Source organism: Saccostrea cucullata, unplaced genomic scaffold (assembly GCF_032062105.1).
Source record: "Saccostrea cucullata isolate Sc308-1 unplaced genomic scaffold, CSIRO_AGI_Scuc_v1 ctg6744, whole genome shotgun sequence".
NCBI classification, from domain to species: Eukaryota; Metazoa; Mollusca; class Bivalvia; order Ostreida; family Ostreidae; genus Saccostrea; species Saccostrea cuccullata.
Window position 1 is genome coordinate 21,356 of NW_026928492.1, and position 11,533 is coordinate 32,888.

Below are 11,533 nucleotides of genomic sequence, written 5' to 3' on the forward strand. Positions count from 1 at the left end.
GTTATGTGAGATATTTCCAAAGAACCAGTATTTAATTTTTGTAGTAATGAAGACAGTTTCTTTTTGCCAAGGTATTTTAGATACAAGATTTTTGTCTTCTTTAAATGCAGAAACCACTAAATAATTGTTATAATCATGTTTGCATTCCATTTCCTTTATAGTCTCATATAATATTTTAACATATTTTCATAACATAAATAGTACATGTACAACATGTACAAAGGAAAACGACCCAACTCACATAAAACAGCTAGATTTGATGCCTTTCTATGTACCCCTAGTATATCTTTAAGTATCAAGTGCTGTGTTTTTTTCAAAAGGAAACTGGTGTGAAGACATTAAATCACATTTTAAAGTCAGTTATCCATATTTCAGATCCATATGTTATAATTGGTATTATCATTGACTGATGTAATTTCAGCATAATTTCAGCAGAAAAATTAACATTTGCAGGAAAATTTGATTTGAAAGCGTAATATGCTTTTCTAGCACGTTCTGATAGCTGTTGAGCGGCAAAATTCATTTTCCCATCAGATCTAAACACAACACACAAATATTTATTAGGGCCCCGCAAGGATTTGCGGGTGCCCTATAGTAATCACTCTGTCTGTCCGTCTGTCATTCTTCCGTCCACACATTTTCTGTTTTTTCCTAATGATTTTTTTATGGTTGCTCAATTAAGATCAAATTTGCTATGGTAGTTCAATAGGAAGAAAAACATATTTTGATGCTAAGTTTGTTTCTCTATGTCTCCTGGTTTGGAGCTGGGTGGAGGGGTAGATGCATTAACTTTATATAAAAATGCATTGGCAAAGAGAGATAACTTCTGAAGATGTTCCCATTGTAAACTGAATGCTGCTATGAGTCCCTTGGGATTAATTAGCTCTCCTCCTGAAGAAAATCCAAAGCATTATCTTTATCTGTCACATTGAGATTAATTACCACCTCTGTCTGCAAATGAAGTTAAGTCAATTTGGAATGCTATGAACACTCTGAAATGTGGATTTAAATATAAATGTTTATACTTTATTTTTGTTAAAATAGTTATGATTTCGTTGAATTCTAAAAACAAGAAATAGATTAAAGAAGATATATTTTTTATTTTTACTTTCTTTCCTTTATGTAAATTCAAGAATATTATTATGTAATTAATTTTTAAGGTAGTTGTATAAAAACCCCATTCTATCATTAATACTGAAAAAGTTCTTATTGTATCTCAAGAAGAAAATGATGAGAGAGGTACAATTAATCCCTTAGGTTTAATTATCTAGCCTGCTGCAGAAAATTTAGTAGGCTTTTCTTTATCTGTCACTTAAAGATTAATGAAAACCTTTGTCTGCAACTGCTGTTTGTTATGAAGTTAGGGTCAAGCCCTCATGATATTTGCATTCATTGAAGGCTGGCATTTTATATAACATAAGCTTCATTATTGTTTAAATATACATTTCAACGTTAAGCTGTTCTTTACTGCCTAATGTAAATACAAGGTTATTATTTACAGGTTTTTCAATATTCAGGAATTATCTTGAAATTTTAAGAATACAGTTGCTGTTGCTTATTCTTCATCATTTTTTAATCATTCCGTAAGCTGCACCCTTATAATTCTACCCCATGGCGGGGCCCTTGCTGACTGGTCAGTTTTCTAGTATTCATTTGTTATGTTAATCATTTTGTGATTATAATAAAACCTAAATGATGCTTCCTCAACAGATGTTTTCATATAAACACACAATTTCCAGTCTGAACAAAATTTTCCTATACACTTTTGTAGACCAACTTCTGATTCTGATACAAGGACGAAATCATCAGCAAAAAATATATGATTAATTGGCATAGTATCTAGATAAGCAGGATATGTATTTACATTCTTAAAATAATTCACAAAATCATTAACAAATATATTGAAAAGTGTTGGACTTAAATTATCCCCTTGCTTGATTCCTCTATTGGCTTTAAATTTCTCGCTCATTTGATTGTCTTTTTTACAAGAATAGTATGTGTTTGAATACATGTCTGTTAAAAGTTTGAGAAAGTTACCACCAATGCCCTTTTTATTCAATTTGTATAAAAGTGCGGATCTCCATACAGTATCAAATTCCTTTGAAAATCTACAAAACACACATATAAATTCTGTTTCTTTGCGTAAAGATATTTGTTTACAAGTGTTTTTAATACAAATATTTTGTCTGTGGTCCTGTGACCTTTTCTAAATCCAGATTGATATTGGCTATTTCTTCTGCTATACTCTTGTAAAAATTTAATTTAAGATTTTCCTTAATTTAATATAATTTTTTCTACAGTTTGCGAAAGCATGTTTTAGTTCACAGTTGTTCCGATATTTGTGTACTTTCTGTCCTAAATTTCTAACTTCCTTTCATAGAAGTAGACAATCTGTATTCACCCAATTTGGATTTTGTTTATTTTTTTCTTATTGATTTTGTAAATTTTGCAGGTTTAAATGGAACACTTTTATTTGTTGCATTAATTATAATATTTGACAGTTTATTGACAAGATCATTTGAATCATATGTGTTATCATCCTGTATTTCATGTAGTAAATTATTCAATATAAGTATTTGATTTTTTTGTTTCTTCCTCATTAACAGCTTCTACATTTTGGTTTTTACAAGTGCTTGACCAGAGGTATTTCCCCTTTAAAGAGTGTATTTAATATTTTTTGTTACAAAACAGGTCCATGTTTATATGTACACTTGCAGTTATTAGACTCTGATCTGATATTTCTGTTGGAGGTAATACATTAAAATGTTCGATCGTAAGGTGCAACTGACTTGATGCCAACATATAGTCAACAGTGCTTGAACCATTAGAATTAAAAAATGTGAAATAGCCAAGTGAGTCACCTAGAAATCTAGGGCTTTCACACTTCACATATGTAATCATTGCTACAAGTCCTTTCTTAAAAAACCAACACCTTTGACCCTTTTGACCTTGGGGTTTGACCTACCTTTCAAATATAACTTTTGAACATGTGTTGCTAGGGCTTTTATATTTCACGATTGTATTTCTTGTGAGAAGACCTTACTTTGGGTGTTAATATATATACCGTATAAGCAGAATTTTAAGCGAGGATTTAATTTTCAAATTGGCTTTAATAGCGAGCATGTTGAGATCACTAAAATTGAATATCATTTTTAAAAATTAATTATGTTGTATTTGTAATGGCTTCTTTGGTGAGCTTTTGAAAATCGCTAAAATTCTTCTCGCTAAAAATAACCTTATTTTAAGGCCAAAATCGCTAAATTTGCGTCTCGCTAAAATTTCCACTTATACGGTATTTTATTTGCATTTATGAAAAGTTTAATCTTTGCAATGATGCAGACATGCCTACCCTTCCGCTTTGGGCGTAATTTTTCGCTTTTTACCATAAAATTACGCTATTACGCCTCTTATATTAATTTTACGCTGTTGATGTTTTCGTTAAAATACAATTATGAACGTCTAAATTTAGAGTTAAAGTACGACCTTCTGAAATGAAATGAGTAGTTCCTAAAAAGTTATTTAAAGAGGACTACTTCGATAACGTACGTAATATACTTTGCAGTTACATGTAAACTGGCGAAGATTCGAAAGAAGACGAGAAGGAACTACTTACGTTAACTATAAAATGATATCGCAATAAATACTTTCTATGCCCCCTTTAGTTTATTTAACATCGCTTAAAACAAGATATAGAGAAACGTGAGTTTTAAAAAGATAAAATGCAATGCTAAACATTACGATTTGTTTAAACATGCAGAAGCAAGCCTTCAATTAAGTGATATGATATAAACTGACCAAAATGTATCACTAAGTATGTATTTTTGAATTGAGTTTTATCTAGGATATTGGTATTTTTTACAACACATTTTTTGCTAAGAGATGAAAAGTTTATGCCAGTTTTGTTAAGTAATATACAATTTCGGTTGTTGTAAAGGAAAATAAAGTATTTTAGTAAAACAAAAAAGGAAAACATGATTGATAGTACGCTTTTACCCCTAAAATTCCACCAAAAATACATTAAAATTGCGCCTTTGCAATGAAAAGGGTAGGCAGGTCTGATGATGCCATACGGGGCATCAATGTTTCACAAACAATGTCGTTTATCTTTTTTTTCAATATTGATTACATTTGAAAGCCAATAAAAAAAACTTTGATTTCAAAAAATAATTGAACGAGGAGATTGATCTGCATTACTTAATTTAATTTTTCTTTTCATAAAAATGGAAGAAATTATTAACGACACATGTTCCAGGGCACGCTAGATATATTGAAGTTATCGTTTTAATGGGGGAGAACCATTTCCCTGTATAATTTTAGCAGGGCTTATTGCTCAAAGAGCAATTGCCGGCTTATGTGATCCTGTTCAAGGCAGGATGTTAACCCCAAAGTCGCTATTTTAAAGTTACGTGCAAAAATATAGTTCTTACTCTCAACCGCTTTTGAGATAATACAAACGCTAAATAAAGCAACAAAAATAAAACAAAGTTTTATCTATATAAAATAAACATTAGTATAGTAATGACTTTGAAAACTTCATAAGTCAAAGAACATAGTTCATTAGCGTAAGGATTTTTGATAATCAGTGTTACCGTAGTTCTCTACACATACGAGGTAAAGCAGGAGAGGGGACCAGACTGGCCTGTTTGTTTACATTCAGCTGCGGTACCAGATTAATTCTGATTCTGCCAAAATCGGACCGTGGTAATAGGATTGAAAAACTCACTGTCAGTGTCTTATCATTTATATTGATAGTTTTAAAATTATTTTTTCATCAGAATATAAACGTTATTCATGTAAGAAATCCATTCTACTCTGTAAATGAGCCCGGCTCTCTGTACTTCTGAGTACTTTGTACGCATTTACTAGCATTATAATCTCATCTTTGCTCAACAAACATGACATCAAGTTAAAGCAACCTATCCTGTCATAGGCGTCGGTGGCAATTGGAAAGAGAAGGGGAGAATTGAAAAGGAGGCTAAACCATAAAAAAAATTAAACCCCATTTTCCAATGCCTATTTAATATCTATCCTTGCAAAAAGGGAACTACCCCCTCCGCCCTAGCCCCCACCCCACCCCCAAGATCAGACGCCAATGCAAGTCCAATCTAAAACTAAAGCTCAACACCAGATAGATCTGCCTTTGGATTTCGCTGGTTTGATCTATGAAAATTACTGTCCGTGGCACTTATTTTGGAAAAAAATCTTTCGCAGTAAAAAATTATCACAACACAATTAAACCTATAAACTTAAGGCAGGCCAGAAAGTGCCCAGTGATGACTCAGAATGAATTTGACAAATTGAGTCCGAGTTTCGGTGCATTCACAGGGAGTTCCGAATGACATCATCCTTCGAGATCGCCATAGTATCAAAATATTGTGACCGTCTTCTTAAAGGAATAAGGAATCATTTAAGCATGGTGATTACCTAGGTATAAACAAAAGGTGGGAGACAGATTAAAAATTCCAATAAACTGCACATGATCGTCCCTCGCCATATTTCTGATGTCGGGGAGGGAACCATCATAACATAAGATAAAGTTGTCAAAACGAGAAACCAATCTTATCTAAAACAAACAAATTATCAGACATTTGAGATGTATTTTGTCCGGGACAAAATATACCCTTCGAAAATATGTTTTCGTCAAAGAAATTCAAGTGTTTGTATAAGAAGTGACAAGTGATTTTTCTGATAGTCCTGTATAAAAATTTAAGGACAGTGGTGGAGGAATGAAAACGTGAATGCTATCAGTTCCCTTCAGCTGTTCAAACTTTTAGTGATAAGACAATGTCCGTTTATTGATTATCTAGTATATTCATAAAGTTACCAGCACTTAATTCCACGTGAATATTTTCTTTGCCGTGGATAGTTAATTGACTTCTAAACTAATTATATAGGTTCATATATTTCCAACATTCAGTGGAATTTTTAATGTGATAACAAGTTTTCTGGAAGAAGGACAATTTTATTCTTTTATTTATTTCATATTTCACGCCATGGGATTATTAAACATGGATATCTTTCTGATTGTATTACTGACTTTTGCATTTTTACTGGAATCTGTAAATGGACATGGGAGACTCTTAGATCCACCGTCAAGATCTAGTATGTGGAGATTCGGATTAAGTCCAATTAAAAATTATAACGACAACCAACTATCGTGTGGAGGATTTGCCGTAAGTGAAAAAGAGTGCAAACTACCTTAAAATGTTTATCATTGGAACTTTTTTATTTCACTCCATTTTTATGAGCAATTGATACATGTAACCAATACTTATGGTTCCTCTTCAACCCACGCATTTTAGAAATTTGTTGCAAATCTGAAAATTTCTCGTGATGTCTGCTATTGTAAAGTGATAATAAAATAAGTATAATGTTGAAATGGATTCGATTTTGACATGTTAAATCATAAAATGTCCTTCCCAAACAAATACTTAGTAACAAAATGAAAGATACTTAAAAACTTGGAAGTAAAAATTTTCAAACTGTTCATAAGAAAAGTTAAGCTACATATAGTAAAAAATCTTATTTTCTGACTATAATTTTGTTTAGAAAAAATTTCATTTTACAAACATTTCTAAGTTTTCGCTTTTTTATTTAATATAGTACGTTTTAGTACAGGTAAGAGGAAAATCGTAGTATGTGAACCTATATCAGAATCCATTGTTTTTGCAAGCTGAATATTTTTGTAAATGTTTGTTCGTGTATCTTTTTTGGCGTCTTAATCCCCTGATTTTTAATATATCATTAAAGTACATATTATATATTGAACGAAATAATATATCTAAGATAAAAGCATTAAAAACCTTTCTGTTTAAATATGTTTAACATTGAATGAATTCGTCTGATAATAATCTATTAAAAGTTATTAATATCCCATTAAAACTGTCATAGCGGCAACTTGAAATCAACGGCCACTCTAGATCTTACCCTATTTATTTTCACTGTTTTAATCGGTCACTCGTGAAAAATGGCTAGTATTTTTATATGATTAGGTGCACTGGAATCTTTGCTTTATCAAATAAAATTTTAAAAAAGAAATATATGAACGGCAACAAGCGCAAAAATTCTATGGGTTTCTTTTTTTTTTCCTTTTCATTGAAACATTTTATGCGTACATATATGTAAATTCAAACATTTTAAAAGCTTTTATGGAAACTATTCTCTTTCATTCCTTGGTCATTAATTAATTGAATTATAAAATTTAGTGTATTGATTGATAAGTTAAAACAAGTTTCCCTCTTATCCCAATAATTATTGGCCTTCCCAAAAGTAAGTTTTTTTTAAATACAGCTAAAAATATAACATTTAGGGAGATTTTGATTCCAGTTCCCAAACAGCAAGTTTATTTCCCGAGGTGCAGCCGACTGGAATTTTTCTGACTCCCTCGGTAATATACTTTTCCCGTATAAACTAGGTCCCTTCTTATATATAATTTTAAGTCAGCTTAACTTAGCCCCGGGGAGGGGGGGGTCTATACTTTTTAGATTATTTAAAGATACTGCTGGGTGTTCCAAATACATGTCAGTTCATCAAACTGACGCACAGTTTTGCAGGGAAGATTATCAATCTTTTTACGAGGATTTTAAGGGATTTTGTAAAATATATCAATTTAATATTAAATATTAGAAAAGCAGGAGAGGTATGATTAATATTTTTTTTCGTATTATATACAATACGCAATCGACCTTAATCAGTTATTATTGTTTTTACAGTTACATATAGTTTGCATGTATCAGTGTAACGATTAATATTTCCCAAGCAAATTAAATAAATTATTATTTAAAAATAATCTCAATTTCATCCATTCTGAAGAGTAGCTCAAAACATGTACTAGTATTGTGTTGTAGTGGAAATCCAATAAAGAAAAAGAACAAAACTTAAAGCCTTCGTGAACAGCATCCAACAGTTTTCTGATTTTAGCGAGAGTTACTTCCCGTTGGTTGCCATATTGGAGGTCGACGCGGTGATTTTCCCTCTTTATCTTACTAAGTTTAAGAGGATGTAGCAGAAATATTTGGTGGGAAATCCTTACTAAATATTTTTTTTAAAATAAAGGAGACTTCCAAAAATTTATATTCATCAGAAAAATAATGATTCCTAATTGCAACTAGCAAATATAAAATTTTTTAATTGGTTGAACAATGAAGGGATATGAGCATTTGTACCTCCAGTATGGCGGCAAACGGGAAATAACTCTTGTTAAATTCTGGCCTATCGAAAACTATCTATTCTGTAAAAATCTTTGTTGCAGACAAAATATATCACTTCTTTATGATTTAGAATTTTTTTTTCCTTTTTTCTTTTTTTTTTTTTTATTTTTTAATGAAATAAAACAATATATTTTTTTTTATTACAGAACCAATACCTTTACCAGCACGGAAAGTGTGGGGTATGTGGCGACCCCTATCAGGGACCCCGCGAAAACGAGGCTGGCGGGAAATATGCTCGGGGATTCCTCTCCCGGCGTTACGTAGAAGGACAGATGATTGACATCGTTGTAGAGGTCACCGCTCTCCATTACGGCTGGTTCGAGTTCAGGATCTGTCCGAACAATGATATCAATAGAGCGGTCACTCAGGAGTGTCTAGATAAACATCTGCTGGTGTTGTCAACAGGTGCTACCAGGTATATTGCAAAAGGCAAACAACAACAATGTTGAAATGGTAGATAAACAAAACAGTAACAAAACATAAGAAAATAAACAACCAGAAATATAAATTATCAAAATAAAATAAACCAAAAATTAAAAAAAAAAATTCCCCGTACAACCAGAAATTCCATTTTGTGATTAAAGTATACATACATGTATATTTTGATTAATATTAATCATTTTGCCCCCCTCCTTTCAAGATTACTGGATCGGCTACTGATGCGATGCCTTTTCTATAGCAAGAATAATATAATCTTAGATTGATATACAAATTGCTGATGTATTTTGATAAAATCTGAGAGCACTTGTGAAGAAATCAATCTGAAGAAGAGTATTCTGGTAAATTGTTGCATGTAACAACATCAAAATTTAAATTGAAAGAGTGAAGCTCTTAATCATATATTTGATCCCTTAAGCTAATCATGATAAAGAATTAAAAAGGTGCCTACTTTGAAGTTCATTTATCGTTTTATATATACATTACTGGCTTTTTTTCTTAAATCAAAGGTTTACGGAAGTCACTTCTACCGGGAAGTACTTGCTTCATGCGCAACTTCCGGCTGGTTTGACTTGCTCACAGTGCGTTGTCCAGTGGAAATGGCATACAGGTACATTACTTGAAGTAACAATGTTTGATGCATTTTATCAAAATGTTTCATTTATCATTTCCTTTTCATTTTCGCAATAAGGTTTATCACTATAATTATAGTACATACAACATACTTTAATACAGAAGAGTAGGAGAATACTTGTTTAGAAAATATGGGCACAGGAAAGATAATACATGGAAATTACAATAAATAAATTAATATTGCAGATAAAAATGAAGTCAACAACAATGCATTAATTCATTCTTAACACTTGAAATACTGTATGCAGGGAAATTTTTGACCCTGTATTATTTTCGCCCTTGGCACAAGTGGGCGAATCTAAAACGGGGTGAATTCAAAGAACTAAGTTAAACTCTTTAACAGAACTGGGACTGGACAAACTTAAAACGGGGCATATTTGTAAGCAAATGTAAAAGGGCGAAAATAACTTTGTATACAGCATACAAACAGACATAATTAGCATATCTATGGCACGCCAAATTCACAAAAATGAGATAAACCTAGTTTCACATTTGATAAACTAGGTTTATCGACTGTAAACTATAGTTTACAAACCGTAAACTATAGTTAACGATTCGTTAAGTATAGTTAACGATTCGTTAAGTATAGTTTTCATCTGTAAAACAAGATTTAACGGTTGTTAACTATAGTTTACGAATAATAATCTAAGTTTATGTGTCTGTAATAAGCGTTAACAATAGATTTTGTTGATAAACATAAATTCACGTTTGTAAACTATAGTTTACAATCGTAAACTATAGTTAAGAGTTGTTAATCATAGTTTCACAAATCGTGAAACTATATTTATCAGATCGTTAACTATAGTTAACGGTTTGTAAACTATAGTTTACGCATCGTGAAACGGTATTTATCAGATAATCTATGTTTTGCAATCGCAAATGATTGTTTTCGGTGTTAAGTATAGTTTACGGTTGTGAAACATAGATTATCGCGTTAACTATGGTTTACAGACGTGAAATATAGATTAACGTTGTTAACGGTTTGTAAACTATAGTTTACAACCGATAAACCTAATTTATCGATTGTGAAACTATGATTATCTCATTTTTGTGAATTTGGCGTGCCATACATATCGGTACAATGGAGGTGATCAAAACATTGTTACATATAACAACGCAATGGCGCTCACAGCGAGTTGTAGACATAAAATCGTCCATCCCACTTGCTAAAATGCTTCAGGTTTTATGAAATTTTATCTCGGGGCCAACTGTATTTATATCCCAACAAGTTTTCAAAAATCTTATTTGTAATTACATGTAAGGAATCTCCGTTGAATTTAAAGTCCAAGAGACTTCCAAAAATCCTAATTTTCTGTATACACTGTATTATTCTCGCAATTCATCCAGTTATATATATATATATAGATTTTATAACGAAACTTTTTCCTATATTGCTCACAATGTATAACGTTTTCAATGACAATTTGTCAGGAAACAATTTCGGATTGGCACCAGACGGACACAGATGCATGGGATGCGGACCTCAGGAAGAATTTTACGGATGTTCTGACGTCACAATTACTCCCAAAACTACACCTATGTATTATCCAAATTCGACGCCACACCCCGACACGCCTTCACCTGTTTACGTCACGCAGACAACGGAAATCATCACTCAACCACCCCCACAAACATCAACTCCACCTAAAAATTCTGGAGGATTTCCAATTAATATATTTCCAGGAGTGCCCCTCGTTAATCCAACAACGACAGAAGCCCCGCTTCAGCCTGGAACCCGTTGTTATGCTATTAATTTGTGGGCGGGAGATCCGGTTTTGAATGAGTGGTGTGCTACAAACTGTGCCAATGGAAACTGCCCGGCTTCCGCATGCGCATGTGCGTAATTACAGTCGACTGCGTCGTTTTCAAAGATCGATTACTGCTAACAAAATTGACATCAATATTCATTCGTATCTCTTAAGTTTTTGCATAAATGACGTGCTTGATGAAACAAAATAATTTTTTCACTCATTTTTACCATTGTAAAAATTGTAATATGTCTAATACAGTTATTTACCATTTTGTTATTTTATTTCATGGTTGTATTTATGAAAATTGATAATCATTCAAATCCTTCAAAATATAATAAAATCAACAACTTTTTAATTACTGACAAATCGTCTCAAGCTGTAGAAAAGCAAGTAAGAGGTGTCAAAAATATCCTAACATGGAGTGAGATGAAGGCTATTAAGTTAAACAATTTCTGCTAAATAAAATACATGTGTAAGGAAACAAAATGTATCTTGTGGCAC

At 32.1% G+C, this 11,533-nt stretch overlaps 1 protein-coding gene across 1 annotated transcript; it reads left to right on the forward strand.

Moving 5' to 3' along the window:
- The first annotated feature begins 5,679 nt into the window (after positions 1 to 5,679).
- Positions 5,680 to 11,317, forward strand: LOC134277745 (uncharacterized). Its single transcript, XM_062760056.1, has 4 exons — positions 5,680 to 6,173; positions 8,357 to 8,625; positions 9,158 to 9,258; positions 10,713 to 11,317. The coding sequence occupies exons 1-4, from the start codon at positions 5,994 to 5,996 to the stop codon at positions 11,123 to 11,125; spliced, it is 963 nt and encodes a 320-aa protein (XP_062616040.1). The 5' UTR covers positions 5,680 to 5,993; the 3' UTR covers positions 11,126 to 11,317.
- The last annotated feature ends 216 nt before the right edge of the window (positions 11,318 to 11,533 follow it).

Coding starts and splice junctions, on each gene's coding strand:
- LOC134277745 (XM_062760056.1), top strand. CDS start 5,994: ATGGGATTATTAAACATGGATATCTTTCTGATTGTATTACTGACTTTT. Junction 8,626..9,157: donor TTGTCAACAGGTGCTACCAG/GTATATTGCAAA, acceptor CTTAAATCAAAG/GTTTACGGAAGTCACTTCTA. Junction 9,259..10,712: donor CCAGTGGAAATGGCATACAG/GTACATTACTTG, acceptor ACAATTTGTCAG/GAAACAATTTCGGATTGGCA.